Source organism: Eschrichtius robustus, chromosome 15 (assembly GCF_028021215.1).
Source record: "Eschrichtius robustus isolate mEscRob2 chromosome 15, mEscRob2.pri, whole genome shotgun sequence".
Lineage (NCBI taxonomy): Eukaryota > Metazoa > Chordata > Mammalia > Artiodactyla > Eschrichtiidae > Eschrichtius > Eschrichtius robustus.
In genome coordinates, this window is record NC_090838.1 from 22383782 (window position 1) to 22401404 (window position 17623).

Sequence of the window (17623 nt, forward strand, 5' to 3'; positions counted from 1 at the left end):
TGTGGCTTGTGGGCTCTAGAGCACAGGCTTAGTAGTTGTGGCGCACGGGCTTAGTTGCTCTGTGGCATGTGGGATCTTCCCAGACCAGGGATCAAACCCATGTCCCCTGCATTGGCAGGTGGATTCTTATCCACTGCGCCACCAGCAAGTCCCCTTGTAGCCCTTTCAAGATTAAAATCCCCCCTGTTCTCAGGAAGGCACATAATTCAGCAGTAACAGCAGCCTGGACTCTGGCAACAGGCTTCCCTGAGTTCAGATCCTGGCTTTACCATTTCCTAGTTGTGTGAACCCAGGGAAATTTCTTCTGCTCTCTGAGCCTCAATTTCTTCACTTATAAAATCACAGTGATAATTCCCACCTCGTTGAATTGTGGAGAGGATTAAATTAGATAATGAGAAGGCACCTAGCAGCAAGGGTTAGTTCTTGATAATCACAGAAGCAGAGTGCAGAGAGATGGGCCTGGCAGCAGAGCAGCCGGTCTTTGGATTTCTCCATACCTCTGCTGCTTCCTATTATTATAGGTAATTTTTTGTTTAATGGCTGTATTTCAGAGGCAGAGAGAGAGTTTCAAGTTGAGAGGATTACCCACACGCTGTTTTCACTCCTTGTATTCAATTTAGTGAATGATTAAGAACTTATCCTGTAATACTATTTACAGGTCAAAGGCCATTACTATCAATTCCAGAGAACTGTCTGAATTTTTTTATTTTATTTTATTATGTTAAGGATTGTTCCTCTAAGCAACCTATGAGAAGCCTGGATCTTGGTATTCTCTGTTATGCAGATATTCCAAGAACCACAGGCTGTAAATGCTGGATTTATTTTTCTTGTACTATAGAATTTTCTTCTTAATCCGTTTTCCATCCTAATGGAACCATTAGACACTTCCAGTGAGATGTGTGCCCTCTGTATACTTTTGCATGAAAAGAGGGGACAGAAAGCCTTCCTCTCGTTCACAGAAAGTCATAGGAATTTTCCTAGCCTTCTTCAGAGTTGAGGCTAAATCTCATCCAGTGTCTACTCTGAGAGTAGCAAATGGAAATGAGGTTCTTGCTGATTCTGTGCAGTTGCAGGGTGTACGTGATATATTAATGTCATACTTAGTCAAACGCTGTCTCAGAATTTTCTCAGTTGTCAGAGTTATTGTGCTTTTTAATTACCATCTGAGTAGGATAAGTCAACAGCGAATACTTCCACTCCATATTGAGTTGCTCACACCACCTGGAATTTTATTTGTTTCTTGGGATTTCTCATTCCTGTAAATAAATAAACAAAATATTCATTTTTACCAGAAAAATTAATTTCAGAAATCTGTAGTCAGTAGGGAGACAGGCTGGATCTGGAGTCCTTTGAGTAGTTACATATATTGTTCCTTGTACCACAAACTCTAGACTGAGTCAATCTGCTCTACACTATTTGAGAATGATTTTCTAGACTGTTACTGTTATGAAATGTTTTGCTTCCATTTACAACCTCGTTACTATGGGGACTTGGATAATGAATAATCACAACATTAAGAGATTTTAGGGGTCTTTTTATATCCCGTTGTCTTACAGAGAGGCTTTAAGAGGCTTACAGAAATATACATGTTAAAATAAAATTCAAATAGGAAAAACAAATTAGGACCGAAGGAAAGTGAGAGTAGGAAAGAAGATGAAATCAAGATTAAGGATGATATACAAAATGCATGCTATAAGGTTCTGAACAATTTTTTTAATAATCTTACGCTGGTTAATTAAACTGAAAAGAGAATCTCCAGGAAAGTTCTGGAAAATGTTTCTGGATCAACAGAGTCTTAGTGTTTGGATTGATGATTTTTGACTGTACCTTCTTGTTTAGATGAATTAAATATCAGTGTTTACTGGGATTAGTTGCACACTTCCTACCCATATTGACCCACAGACACGGGACCCCGGTGTTTCAGAAAATGTTTAATTAATTGCCACCATTTAAAAATTGAGAAGTTAAATCATCTGGATTTCTGGCTTCACTTGAAAAATTAGGATCTGGTAAGACCAGGCTTGTATTCCTCCATGTCAGAGATAGCTGGGGCTGATCAGTGAGAGCCCTTCCCACTGTGCACAAAATCCCCAGTTCCTTCGAGAGTCCCCACCTGGTTCTCTCCACTCATTTACAAAACCTGCCTGGGCTGGGTAGACCCCAGGCTTTTGCATCCCCTGCCCTAGACCACCTGGCTCACACTAAGAATGAGGAAACTAAAGCCCAAGGAGGCTGCCCAAGGCAACAAAGCCGGTGAGCTGCAGAACTAGTCCCTTTGGTACGCTATTACACCATTGTGTCAGTTCAGTTTTGTTCAGTTTAATGAATGACTTACCTTTGCTCAGCCCAATTATGAACTGGGCATAATCAAGAGTATAAAAGTCTGTGTTTCAGTAACAGGTACAATCCATTAATGTTGGTAAGACATTTACCCATGCCAATCAAAATTTGCTAATTTGTACTGTTGTGTGATAGGATCAGGAGTTGTCGTTAATCATTAGTTGTTAGTCATGTGTAACATGAACATGTTGTTTTAACAAAATGGATAAAATATATATGGAAATGTAGTCGTGAAGTGAAGCCCCTGTAACCCTCATCATTATTTCAGGCAGTTGGTGGGCAGAGCTGGACACGAGAAGCCAGGTCTGTTTGGGGTGTCACTTAAACTGCCTGAGCCCTAAGAGAAGTGTCCACTGTACTCTTGTCCTTTCAGTGCGCTTGGCGGCTCCTCAGCTCTTCATATCCCAGCTTTTCCAGGAGGAGGATGTCTCATTGATTATGTTCCTCAAGTGTGCCACCTGCTCACCAACAAGGTAAAAGCAAGTCCCCTGCCTCCCCCACCTTGTGAGGCTCCTTCCTCCAGTGTCATCTCCCCAGCATCCTGGTGCACACACCGTCCTCTCCACCCCATCCTCTTAGTTGCAGCCTCTGTCTGACATCGACCTTTCCTACTTTGAATTACATCTCATCAATTTCTCCCCTGATTTCTTTGCCCTCCTTCCTTTTCTGAGGATTCTGACCTCCTGTTCCAGTCTTATCTTCATCTTATAAATGTATATCTCCTCTTTCTTGAATTTCCTTTATGCCCTAAGTTTTTGCTAGATCTTACACCTTCTTACAGTTTAAAATTTTGGAACTCTTTCATTTCCCAATTATCTGTTGCATGTGTGTGTGTGTGTGTGTGTGTGTGTGTGTGTGTTTGCCACTAGTTAATATCACAGTAATTCTGTAGAGCTGCTTTCATCTCTTCCTGCTTTTCTGTACTGCACTTCTTAATAGTTGGTTCTTGATTCTCCCTGTCATGTCTAGGAGCAGTTTGCCAGAGTCCTGCTTCTAGGGGCAGGATTTCCAGGTCAGCTTGTCTTATAGTCAGGCACATCAGATTATCTAAAGCCGTCTCTTAGCTGTGTGAATGAGCCCTTACATTGGCAAGTAGCTGCGTTTCCACTAATGGTTGTTGTCAGCTATTTCTACAAAGTATAGAATATGCTTGTTAATGTCCAGCCAGTGTATTTAGCTAAAAATCGGAGATATTAATCCGCAAGCAATACTGACTTTCTTTCTTCTCCCACATGGACTCAGTTTGCTTAATTCCCAAAATCCTATTTTCTTTGCTCCTGTTGACTTGTTCACAACGGCTTGGAAAATAAATCTTTTGTTTGTCTCTTTCATTCAAAAGATAGCTCATCTCTATATAGAAAATATTTTAGAAATATAATAATATTTCAAAGGCTTCAGTATTACTTTTTAAATGTCAGAGAAACTAAAACCTGGCAACTCCACAGTCTGTGGGCTCAGCACAGATTCCAGGGTATTTAACTCTCACGGAGTGGCTGCTTCTCGTTGGACCAAATTCCCGCAGCCACTGCCCTCCTTCAAAACTGATCAGAGGACAGAGTTCTTATTTACACTGGGGGACTTTGCACTGCCTTCAAATCTGTATCCCAGTATTATAGAGAAAAATGCAAATTTGGTCTTCCAGAACCAAGAAGAAAAGCCTTTTTAAAGCTCTCCAATTGAGATTAATTTCTAGTCATACATTTTCCTCAAAAAAATTATAATACCATTTTCCCAGAAATACAAGAATCAGTCAGTTTTTCTTATCTGGTTCCCTTTCATTAATTTTGCTTGTCTTTTAAAATTGATGTTCTTCTACTTGCCACAAACGAGGACAGTATGGGCTGCTTTTAGAAACAATCTCTTCAAATGAATTTCCGTAATTACATTGGAATCTATCTTTATAGCCAGTTTTGTTGTGGGTTTCTGTTAGAATGGTTTTCTGTTTTTAAAATCAAGTATACAGAACTGTTTTCATCCCCTTTTTAAACAAAGCCACTTAAGCAAACTTATCATCTGTTTTTCTTTTCCCAAAATAACATTTCTGATCCTGCATTAAGCCTGCAAAGCAAGCACTGTTTTTCTAAATTGACATAAAGCCCCTTTTATATAAATAGAATTGTTTTACTTTTAAAGGGTACAAATGGCTATCAGTACCAATTGTGTCAAGGTTATTTCAAGCACTTTATCTCGAGCTTTTGTTATCCATGGAAACTCAGTGTGACTACAGCCAATGTAAACAATTTGGGGGGTCTTTTTCTCCCACTGTTTCTTTCAGCCATTATGAAGACATTTCATAAGGAATGTATTTTTGTGTTAGAAGCTGATGGGTAAATGACTAACTTTCAGATGCCTAGCTTAATGAGTTCACAAATTTTTTTTATAGAAACTGTCATTTGGTGATAACAAGGAAATATAAAAAGGCAAAATAAAATCTCCTGTTGTAACACTCCTTATTCTGAATGTTATGAGCTTAAAAAGAAAGAATTGAGCATTACTGTGCCTTTTCAATAGGCGTTGTAGTTCAAGATAATCAAATAGACCCATTTGATGAGAGGAAGCTCTTCTTTATAGAGAATTCCAGCTGATAAAGGCAGATGGAATGAGAGAATACAAAAATCACCATTCTCTCAGGCCCTAGTGAAGCAATCGATACAGACAAGGATCTCCAACAGATGGTAAAACCATTAAGTAAAAGGTTCATGGGAACTAGATCTTCCCATGCTTTGAGGGGTGTACCCCTGGATTACTCACTATGGCAGAGGGGAAACATCCCCTTACAGTAGAGTGGTCTGGATGGCATCACCTTAACCAATGATCAAACTCAGTATTACCTAGGAAGTTTTCTTGCCCAAAATATTTAACCTGAATCTAGTCACACCTTTAGCTCTAACTTCCAATTTTAGAAAATATAGAAGGTAGAGAAAAAAGGAAGGAAACAATCAGAGAATCGAGAATACAGAATAAGACAACTAGCCCAATCTCTTTGGAAAGTCAATATTATATACACACATCCACACCCCAGGAGGTACTATTATTCTATAGTAAAAGACTTTCTAAATTAAATGCCTGATCCTTGTTTACGCCCTGCTTTTTTCAAATATGTTTTGGGGACAATTGGGAAGTTTTGAAAATGGACAGCGTACTAAATGAATTCAGAGAATGATTACTAAATTTGGTATGACAACAGTATTGTGGTTATGCAGGAAAATGTCTTGTTTTTCGGAGATGCATGCTGAAGTGTTTAGGGGCAAACTGTCATGATGTCTCTAATTTCCTTTGAAACATTTCAGCAAGATTGATTGACGGGTTGATAGGTAGGTAGATGGCTGGATAAAGCAACTAGACACAATACTCACAGTTGTTGAATGGAGGTGTGGGAATATGGGTGTTCAATTTGCTATTCTTTCTACTTCTCTGAATCTTTGACATTTTACATAATAAAATGTTTAATGATTTCCTACCCCACTTCTCAGCTTTGGGTTCCTATTCCAGGTGCAGTATGTGATTCAAGGCTATCACAAAAGAAGAGAGTATATTGCTGCTTTTCTCAGTCACTTTGGCACGTAAGTTCTTTGTTTAAACCACGAATCAATGACGCACTCACGTCCTGATGACCCTAATACAAGGGCTTGATTAGGAAAATAGCAGTTCTTCCGTACGATGCCTCTGAATGCCATTTTGATTCTTCTTGGTGCGTTGCTTACACTGAAGCTCCCAGGAAGGCCTTTTTCTTTGGCATTCTTTAGCAAACAGTAGAATCAAATGTCTTCCCGGAGCAGCAGCATGACCAGCCCCAAACACTGCAGTAACAGTGGGCGTAAGGCCTGCTTCTTCTCGGGCTCTTTAGAGTCTGCACAGCACTTGCGCCTCCGTCATCACAGAGCAGCCATGAGGTGAAGCAGGCAGGCATGGCTGGCACATTCTACCGAAGACAGCCCCGAAACCTTGGCCAGTTCAGGCACCCGGCGGAAGTCACACACCTCGGGGAGAGAAAGCCAGGCTGGGATCCTGTTCGCAGAACTCAGGTCTCCTGATAGGAGGACCACCACTCCCCACAGGGCCACAGAGATTGGCGGAGGAAGTCTGGCGTTAGACACCATCGCGATGACTCACACTTGGGATTAGGAGTTGGAAGAAGGTCCCACAAGGGAGGAGGGAAGTGTGTAGCTGCAGTTCCAGGGTGGGCATCTCCTCCCGCCCTCCCTGTGCTCTGGCCCTTTCCTTCACCTTGCCTGTGGTGGGCTGCTCTGCAGCTGTTTCCTTACGATGGTAGAGCCCTTATCAACCTTCCCCTCAGGGCTTAGTTGGGAGGCGGGGGGTGGGGAATGGACTTTCCTTACAGTCTCTTTAAAAGGTGGATCCTCTACCTACCTGAGGGGACTAAGCCCTAAGGGTTTTAGTGGTCTAGTTACCTCCCACCTTATTCCAGAGAAGGGGTGGGTGTGTGTGTGTGTGTGTGTGTGTGTGTGTGTGTGTGTGTATTAAAATTTTAAATAAGTAAATGAAGAAATTAGGGCAAAAGGAATAAGAAAGAGAAGATGAGGTCAAGAATAAGGTTGGGGGAACTTCCCTGGCGGCCCAGTGGTGTTAGGACTTCGCTTTCCAGTGCGAGGGGTGCGGCTTCGATCCCTGGTCGGGGAGCTAAGATCCCACATGCCTCGAGGCCAAAAAAACCAAAACAGAAGACAGAAACAATTTTAAGAAAGACTTTAAAAATGGTCCACCTCAAAAAAATCTTAAAAAAAAAAAAAAGAATAAGGTTGGGATATAATTTTACAAATGTGGCATAATTATAAGCAAAATTTCCGACTCCTCAAAACAATTTCAAGAAATTTTCTCATTATCCACAGTGAAATTTGTCATATCCCCAAAATAGAAGTATCGATATCTAAACAGTATGACTGCCTCTCACGTGAGTCTCTAATACTTCAGATTTTTTTCAGCTTTATTTATGAGCATTTTGAGAAAGTGCTTATGATACAAACAGTGGTTAATAAATGACACCGTTTGTCTTCTCATTTTTGAGTAAGATTATCTTTCTTATATATAATCGAAAATGCAGATGTTAACACAATGACCGCCAAAGCAGGTTGCACATACCTCAGGGGTGTGTGCCCCACCTCGCTCCATTGGTATTCACGAAAAGGGTGAAAATTGAATTTACACTTGTTTTTAAATCTCATTCGGTTCATGTACATTTTTGTGTTTTTTTAGACATATAATATAGTAGTACTTGTATACAATTACGAAATCATATACAAGTACTACCATATACTGTACTATATGCGTAATGAAAAGGATTCCGTGCTTGTTTTTGCTTACGGGATGCAGGATCTAAAAAGTTTAGATATCAGTGTTATGATGTTGAGTAAATTACGTATCCTTAAAAGAAATACAAACTGGTGAACAGAGTTGTTGACTTAAGTCAGCAGATCTTAGTGATGTATCAACAGTCTTTGAGCAAATCACTAAGCCTTCGGTGCCTTAGTTCCTTTACATTCCCAATGAGTTCAACTGTTCCTTCCTACTTAAACCTGGAGGCCATCAGTATTAATGGTCTGATTGGCCTGACTCAGCCAGGATGAAGGCATCTCTAAGGACAACAAAGGCCTCTTTGTGTGGACAAGAGAGAACATTATCCTTGTCCTCGCTGTGTGGTTAGTAGTGGCACGTTATGGTAACACCCCCCCAAGCACTTAGCTCTTGAGGGAAATGGGGGAGGTGAGCCTATCAGAATTCTCTCCAGGCCCTTCCATGCTCACAGGGTGTTCTCCATTGACGCATGAGGTGTGCATCTCCCATCTGAACCCAGTGTCCACCCAGCTAACATTGCTACTTTGTCTTGAGCCTGGTGGGGAAGATAGGGGGACACAAGAGAAAGGATTCCAAATACTTCGGAAGAAAGTAGTATATAATCCTGTAGTTAGTAATATTGTCACTGCTTGTTACTGTTCAGTGCCTAAGTGAAAGTGAGACTTCACTATCACTGTACAGACATAGGGTCATTGTTGCCCTGATTTCTTCATTTGTCCTTTTGCTCATCACTAGTAACTAACATTTGCATAACATTTTACGGTTTACCTTACTTGTTTTTCACAACTCCATGATGAAGTTTACACATATGATTATATTTGTTTTACAGATGAGGAAACTGAGGCTCCAAAGGTTAAGTGATTTGCCCGAGGTTGTAACAGATAGTAAAATGGCAAAGCTGTAACTTAAACCTAGCTGCTTTCATTCCAAATCCCACATCCTTCCTGTGGTAACACTCACTTGTCTTATATGCATCTCGGATTCAGTAACCCTGACTTTATGAGTATATTCTTTACTTGTTTCCATCTCCTTTATACCTTGTTTTTATGAGGGTTTTTTGTTTGTGTGTATGTTTTTATTACTTAGGGGTGTCGTGGAATATGATGCAGAAGGCTTTACAAAACTCACTCTGTTGCTGATGTGGAAAGATTTTTGTTTTCTTGTACACAGTGAGTATACTTTTGCTATTAGCATGGCAGCCTGCATTTAAAAATGTACTAAACCACATGTAATAATGAACATGACAAACTTTAGTGTCCTGACTTGGTTCCTTTTACTTTAGCATAAGTATATTTACTGCGTGGTCTTCAAGAGAAAATATCTCTAGATCAGTGGTTCTCAACCAGGTATCATTTGCTGCTCAGGGGACATTTGGTAATGTCTGGAAACATTTTTGTTTGTCACGACGGGTAGGGGACCAGGGCTGGCGGTTGTTACTGGCATTAGTGGGTAGAGGTCAGAGATGCAGCTAAACATCCTACAATGCATAGGACAGGTCCCTAAAACAAAAAGTTATTGAGTCCACAATGTCAGTAGTGCTGAATTTAAGAAACCCTACCCTAGAGAGATTTCTGTTTTCAAAGTACCTTTCCAGATTCAGGCCTCAAAACTTTCAAGATTACTCGAAACATATTGCTTTGCTCATTTGGTTATCATTCTTATTAAGCGAAAAAAATCTGTAACTTTGGTAATATATAATATATATCTTAAAGGTGAGACTATGTTTTAATGAATTCCTGACATGACTTCTCAGTGTTTTCCACACAGTAGGCACATTTAAATTCCTGTTGTATTATATTAATCAGTCAGTAAACATTGCTCCAGCTTTTCCTTAATGGATCATTTAGTCTCCGTTGTATATTTCTTTGTTATATAAGAACCAGCGACCCATCGTGCAGGGTTTAAGTTGCAAGTCAGCTACGAGCTTTATTCTTTAGTAATTTGATATGCAACATGCCCAGACTTCAAGCCAAAGGCACAGAAGTTTCAGCTCTCCTGAGTCCAGTTACAGAAAAGCAGTGGGTTTGGGTTGACTTCACTCAGTATATGGAACTATACCCTAGACTTTAATAAACTATTTCAGGATGCACAGCTTTGGCCCTGTTTAGCCAAGCTGTCAGTGTAAAGATAATGACTTGGGGGCATTTTTCTTCCCCAGCAGTTTTACTTTCTTGGTTATGATTCGCTTAGGCTAAAATAGTGCTTAATTTGTCTTACCTGACATCACATCAACAGATAGTAGGGGAAGAAACCCAAAAATGTCCACAGTGGTAGAGGGAAGAAAGCGCTAATGAAAACCTTACCACGGTATAATCTACATAGAGATAATTGAGAGTTGGCCATACGTACTTCTAAGAAGTTGGTTATCCCTATCGTTTAAGGTATTTCCCAATGATAACCACCTTGTCATGCAGCGCTTCATACGGAGCTCCTACTCGATAACTAGTCTTACACTGGGACCATCTTTTCAAATGCATCTGAAAAATGCAAGCATGTTGATCGATATTAATTACGCGTACAGATAAGCAGAGAGTTGGAGAGGTGAAGATTTTCATCTTGGGTGTGTCTCCAACTAATTATATGACCTTGTTCAAATCACTAGGACAAGCCTCCCTCTGTTTTAGTTCCCTCTTACGTCACTGGGGATTTGGTTGGTAAGTCCTGTGGAGACATCAGCAGATGGAGCTTAACCTACAATACAGGGCCAGGTGGAAGAGGAGGTCCCACAGTCAAGGCCTCCTGGCACTCTCCTCTTTGCTCACCATCTTCTGTGGCTCTACTGAGCTGAGCTGCGTACTGCTGCTTCCAGCTCTCACGTTTAATTCTGACCTTATCACGGCTTTGGTTTTCTGTTCTGAGTGTTAATCACTTTCTGAGATCTCACTTCCTATTTGCTCTGTCCACTTTGCCCCACCATCTTGATCCCAGTGATTCTGTTTCTAGCCTGGTAACCTGACCCCAGATCCTGACTGTATGCTTCGTTTGTGTCTCATGACCCTGGACAGCTGCCTGGGGGATTAGTCTGGTGTGTTTCCCCTAGCCCAGCTCAGCAGTAGGGACCTGTACCCTGCCATGAGTGGTGGTGGCTATGGTCTGAGGCCTCCCAGAGTAGCTGTGAGAGAAGGACGCAGAAGGAAGGACACACAGAAGGACAGTTACAAACAGTAAATTAGATGACTGCTTCAACCAATTTCTTCATCCCAAAGTGGCATGAAATCTCAACAGTTTGTCCCGAAACTTACTTTGGTCTCCTAGCCATGATTCCCTTTTCAAAAAAGATGATGTCAGATCATATCAGATATAAGGGAAAAAAAGATATCCTTGGCACTGGTCTTTCTCACCTGTGTTTTCCACGTGCAACTCAAGGATGCCGGTTCTGGCGGGGCCTGGCAGGAGAGCTGTTCAGGGATAGAAGCGCATCCGCCTCTCAGCTCCTGCCAGCTCTCCTCTCAGTGCGTCCAGTGTTATGGCAGTTCTTGTTCCTCTGGAAGGTCTGTTCCCCAAAGAATGTTTTCCCCACAGTACCGTGTATCCACTATTTCTTACAGCCCCTTCTCTACCTTCCTCTGTCACATGCAAAATTAAGTCCTAAAGTCGTATTTTCACTTAGTTTTGATTACCTTCTTCAGAAACATAGAACCCCCAGACACTCATGAGAACAGGTACAGGGACCTCGAGATTTGTTGAATTTACTTCTTCCGAAGTGTTTCCTTAGGCTCTTACTCCTTTCCTCCCCAGGCCGTTTGCTCCCCGCTCTTAGCGTCAGGGCCCACGTTCTCGGCTCTTTGGCAGATAAGACCTTGTCTGTGAATCAAGGGACTTTGATGCTGTTTCCCGCTCCATCATTAACTCACAGCCTGTCTTTAAATAAATTATTTCCACCCTTTTGCGTCTTTCTTGTATCTAAAATGTAGGACTTGTAACGTCAGAGTGAAGCTTGGTTAGGTAATGCATTTTATTCAGTCATACAGTTAAGCATCTGAAACTTACCTTCTTTTGCAAGCATCTGCTTGCTTGGTTACAACCCCCATGGGACCACTTATTCCCTTTTTTCTTGCCATGAAGATGGGAGTTGAATATGGGGTGGCAGAGACTTAATGATAGAACGTTGCCTTGAATTATTCTGAGATCTCAAGAACAAGAAAAAGGAAGAAGGAAGCGCCTAGAGATGGAGCCAGTCTTCTGTGGCTGGTTCACCGCTCCATGCAGATTGAAGACCTGGCAGGACACCCGATAACGTCTCTGCTCTCCCGCACCCTCTGTTCTGCCCAGGCCCGGGAAGAGGTTTGTCGAGAGGGCAGGTGCTGGCAATAATTCTGAGCATTCTGGATGCTAGAGGAAAGGTGCACTCCTCTCTTGAGGCTGATGGCTGTGACCTCAGACCTTGCCAGAGTGTTCGGAAGTAAGAATGCCCTAGGGGAGAAAGAACATTGTACGTAGTCTGGGATCTCTCAGGAGACACTGCAACTTCCTGGCGTTCTGGCAGTTCCAGGAGTGGGAGCTGTGGCCGTGGAGAATTTTCATCCATTTATTCCTTCTTTCTTTCCTTCATCCATATCAACATATCGCAAGATTTGGAACCACAGCAGGATCAGGGACTTGCTTTCATTCAGAAACTGTTTTCAGAAAGGTTTCCTGGCCATCATCTAAGAATTATCTGTAGTGGTTATGTAGGTAATTCTGTATTTGCCAAGCTGTATTTACCTCTGGAGGTAGATGCTGTCTTTAAGGCAGCAGCTTTTCAGAATACTGGATGACAAGAGAACCAGATAGCAAGGCACAGTAACACAGAACAAAAGCAACCACTGGGGAAAATTGGCTGTTTTTCATGGGCCCCTGTCAGCTGCACTGTAAGGAATGCAGCTGCCTAAGGTCACAGGGTTGCTGCTTGAAGGAGAGGGTATTGAGATCTTTTCCAGTTACCTGTAACTCCTTGGTAGATGACCCTCTGAGTCATCCAGCCTGGACCATAGGCCTTATCTCCCTGGCAAAATACATATTAGACCAAATCTGACCATCTTAGGTGTTCCATTTCATTTCTTCTCTTCTCGACCCCTAACCCAATCAATTTAATCCAATTCACCTGAGTTCTGAGTTGATTGAGAACCTGCTGTGTGCTCAGTATTGTGCTAGGTCCCAGGGGATATAATAAGTAAATAACTCAGGCTTGACCTTAAGACACCTAGAGTCTCCCGCAAGGGTTGGTTGGCCACGGCCTATGGGCCAAACTCCACCCTGAGTCTATTTTTATATGGCCCTTGAGCTAAGAATGGTTTTTATGTTTTTAAAGAGTTGTTAGGGGAAAGAAAAGAAGAATATGCAACAAAAATGGTGAAGCCTAAAATATTTCCTCTTTGACTCTTTACAAAAGAAGTTTGCCAACCCCTGATCTAGTTAATAAGAGATCAGATAAAGGTGTGGTACACTGATACGCATTTTTAAAACCAAATATTCTCTAAGCTCGCTTACTGTATGCAAGGCACAAAGTGATGAGTGACACAGAGAAAACTTCATATGTTATATATATAAGAGAGAATTAGAAAGAGAGACACCATCCCTAATGGAGTCTAATGAGAGAGACAGACAATAAAGAAGTCAACTAACACATATATGTTACAGATGGTGACAAACACCATAATGGAACAAAACAGAGGGCTTTGAAAGAGGCTAAGAGGGGAGCTGTTGTTAGGATGGTCAGCGAAGCCTTCTCATAGGCGTTGACATTTCAGCTGAGACCTTAATGAGCAGCCATTCAGATTCAGTGAAGAGATTTCAGGGGAAAAAAAGTCCTCTTGTGCAAAGAGCTACAAAAGGTAGCAAAGGGCTTTGCATGAGCCAGTGTGACTGGAGCACAGTGAGCAAAGAGAGTCACACAAGAGAGGTTAGAAAGAGAGTCAGGGCCAGATAAGATAGTGCCTCACAGGCCATGTGTATCAGGATGGAGTGGTAATAAACACTTGAAAAACAATGGTTTAAGCAAGATAGAAGTGTATTTCTTTCTTGTGTATAAGGAAGCAGTCCAGGGCTGGAATGACATATCCAAAGGTCACATGGGACCCAGATTTTCCTTCAGGCTTTATACTCCATCATCCCTTGGGTGTGACTTTCTTGCGTATAGGCCAAAAAAGCTGTTGGAGCTCCAGCTGTCACGATCCAAGTAAGAGAATAGAAAAAGGATGGAAGGAGGGTACAAACCTTCTTATTTACTGAGACTTTGAAGAAGTCTCATGCACCACTTCCAATTACATGTCATCGTTCTAGAACTTAGTTCATAAGGCCTCAGCCTGTGTGCTAGGGCAGACTGGGAAATGTAGTTCTTTTTCTGGGGCAGCAAGTGCCCAACTAAAAAACAGAGTTCTTTTAACTTGAGTGAGAAAGAGAGAATGCCTATTTAGTAAGAAACTACTAGTCTCTCTCACATCAAGGAGAGGAGTTTAGATATAGGTCAAGTTTCCATCAGAAAAGAGATGGCACATCACACAGGTAACTAGGGAGAATTCAGTGGAAGGACTGTGTCCAAAGGTTAAAGAAAACCAAAAGGGATGGTTAGCAGCAGCAGCGAGTCTTTACCTTCCCTAGGACTGCATGGGCAAGAGGAGAGTGTGGTTACCAGAAGCTGGAAAGAGCTATAGCTGTAGCTGTAGGAAAGGGTTTCCTGGCAGGAACTGGGGAAAGCCTTTGGTTGAGGAAGGTAGCTACTACTAACAAATGAAGGAAGGATTATTTCTCCTTTCAGTTCTATCGGTTTTGTTCTTAGGTACATGTACGTTTATAATTGTTATATCTTCCCACGTATTGACCCTTTTATCGTTATGGAATGTTCCTTTTTGTCTCTAGATATTTCTTGTCTTAAAGTCTATTTCATCTGATATTAATAACCCATCCCAGCTCTATTTTGTTTATTGTTTGCTTGGTATACCTTTTCCAGCCCACTGCTTTCAACCTTTTTTTTAAATGCCTTTAAATCTAAAGTGTGTCTCTTGTAGACAGCATATGGTTGGGTTTTGCTTTTGTATACGTTTAAACAAACTCTGCTGTTTTATTAGAGAGTCTAATCCATTGACATTTAATGTAATTATTGGTATAGTTGGATTGGGGCCTGCCATCTTGATATTGTTTGCTGTTTGTCTCATTCCTCTTTTGTTTCTCTTTTACTGCCTCATTTTGTGTCAAACAAATGTTTTTAGTGTACCATCTTAATTTCTTTGTTGATATTTTAGCTACCTTTTTCTTTTTAAATTTTCTTAGTAGTTTGTTCTAGAGATTGCAGTATCCATCTTTAAATTAACACAATCTACTTCAGTTTAATAGTGACTTAATTCTGGTAAAATATAACAACTTTGCTCCTCCTTATCCCCCTTGTTTGTGCTATTATTGTCATATATGTTATATCTATATATGACATCGTGTAAATATAACAATGCAGGTTTTTCTGTTAGTTATAAACAATCTTATATTTTCAAAAGAAATTAAAAGAAGAAAATAATTTGCATTGTATTTTGCTCTGTCCATTATTTCAGGTAGGTCTTAGTAGGACTTTGAATGCTCTGTTACTCCATTTCACAGTTGTTATAGTAGAGGCAGAAGGAGGTGGCAGGGTTTATTTGTTCTAGCAGATGATGAGTTTCTTACTCTGATTTTTCTTCTTTATTTTCAATAATTAAAGTTCACACAGATTCCCTAATATACTTCTTTTGGTATTTGTCCTTATCTGTCTCTCTTTCCACTCATTTGGTCATTCATTAGTTTTAAGCTTACATCAGTCCAGAAAACAGTAATTTTGCTTTACAGAGAGCTCAGTTTCTGGTAAGACTTTTTTTTTCTTTTTTTCTTTTGAAAGCTAGAGGAAATTGACAACTGCAGACTAATTCTGCTAGTCATTTAAATAATTCTTTCCTCATAGGCCTGTAATCAAGGCCAATAAGCTAGAAATCAGGACAGCTTTTGAAATTTTAAGTAAAAATCAGAGCCTTCTGTTTATTGTTGCAAATGCCCCTTCCAAGCTCTGATTGTGTCAGGCTGTGTGATTGCTAGTATAACCAAGGAAATTATTTGCATTGATGTGTCACCGTCGTTTCACCACTCAAAGCAAAGCTGCGAAATTGACAGCCACTCAGCTCCTGAGCAAAGTGGTGTGAACTCATCTCTTTGCCACAGAAACAATGTCTTGTAGAATATTTAGCAGCAACAAACAAGATGGCTACTAGATAATTCAGTGAAACCAAAGCTGTGTGGTTTCCCAAACCTGCTTGCTTTTTGGATACAGATCTCATTTTTATATAAATAAATAGATTTGAAGAGTAAATCAGAATAAACAAAGTGATTAAAATTAGGAACCACAATGATACGCATTAGAATTCATTTCAAGCCAGATTTATAAAAAGTGTGATATTATTTTAGAATTAATATACTTACCTCAGATCAGGAATATGTAAAGCTTTGTGGTTTAATTTTATCATTTTAGTAGTAATAATAACTATCAAAGCAACAGGAACTAAAATTGATTATGAACAAAAAGTGAAACCAGTCAGTTCTCTGTACTGTTCAAAATGATTTAAAAATATAGAAAAAGATAAAAGAAAATCTACTTTCTAATGCAAAATGCCTTTTTGCTTTGCTTAAGAGAACTATGGGTATTTTAGATACTTTAAACATTTGGGTTAATTTTTATCCTGGACTTCCTTGAAAGTGGTTAGCTCTGCTGGGCAAAGTGGTTTTCGTCTTTTGATTACACACACAAACACACCCTCTTCAAGGTTTACAGCTCAAATAGCTCCAGTCCTTTAGCAACCACTGTCACTATTTTGATTCAAATTGAAACTTCTGTTTCATGTTTAGAGTCTACTTCCAGAAAGTCTTTTTTTTTTTGTAATTTCTGACCCTGGTTTGAGAATTCATTTCATTAATTTTCATTGGGAACATTCTCTTCATTCTAATACCTTGTGAGACCTTTTCAGTGACCTTAAAGGACTTCTTGTAAGGAAAGAGGTCGTAAATCAGATACACAATACCAAATACCCTCTTATATATGTTACATTATTCTTTTCAACTGTAATTGTTGGATTAAAGTGATTGCTAAAGTGAGTTTATCTGATGAAAGAAAGGTCATGAATACTCAGTGATTTTGACTTAAAAACGTATGCAGCGCCTTTGAAATTAACAAATTGTAACCCAAGAAGGCACCTCACTCAATGAAAGAAAGGAAGCTGTTTACAAAGAGTAACTTTTATAGTATCAATCTCATTCAGTATAACCTTTTCTTAGAATTAATTTTAAAGTATTATTGAAACATGGGCATTATTTTGGTTGTAAAACTTTTGCTGTTGTTGAAGATAATAGTTATAGTAACAGGAGTTAACAGATATTAAGTGTATACCATGCTCTAGAAATTGTTCTCAGTACCTTGCGTATATATATTGTTATTCTTCCTCACAACACCCTTCTGAGGATAATTACTAGTAGTGCCCCATTTTACAAATGACAAAATTGTGGCACAGAAAGGGTAAATGTATTCACTGTGACAGAGTTAGGATTTAAATCCAGGAACTGATTCCAGAGCCTATGTGCTAATAAACAATATTACTATAATGCTTCAGGTCATTGCTTGGCAGTATCCCCACGTATGTGATGAATGTCGAAAGCCTTTGGAGTTTCACAGAGAACTGTAAGTCCCAGGAACAAACGTAGAGGGTCAGTGACCATGCATGCACTGGGAGATACGCATATACTGTCTCATCTCCCAGGAATGTAAGTGGGCATCTCACCAAAGACATTACTGATCTGAAGGCAGTGAGGCATGAAGCTAGTGTCACTCCTCAGTGATGGTGACAGTTTGTCTAGCTGCGATCCCCTGTCCAGTGGCACAAATATATTGGCTCCAGTAGGGTTTCACTCTGTGGCCATAGAAAGAGAAAAGTAAGTGACTTAATTAAGGAATTATCAGCTCCTGCAGCCACTATAGAAAACAGTA

At 40.3% G+C, this 17623-nt stretch overlaps 1 protein-coding gene across 1 annotated transcript in view; it reads left to right on the forward strand.

The window, feature by feature from the left end:
* The window catches only part of BABAM2 (BRISC and BRCA1 A complex member 2), a 442279-nt gene that overhangs the window by 340777 nt on the left and 83879 nt on the right, over nucleotides 1-17623 (forward strand). Inside the window, exons 8-10 of the mRNA XM_068564980.1 lie at nucleotides 2714-2813; nucleotides 5833-5903; nucleotides 8740-8822. Of these exons, the coding sequence (XP_068421081.1) occupies nucleotides 2714-2813; nucleotides 5833-5903; nucleotides 8740-8822 (254 nt within the window). The remainder of the gene's footprint in view (nucleotides 1-2713; nucleotides 2814-5832; nucleotides 5904-8739; nucleotides 8823-17623) is intronic.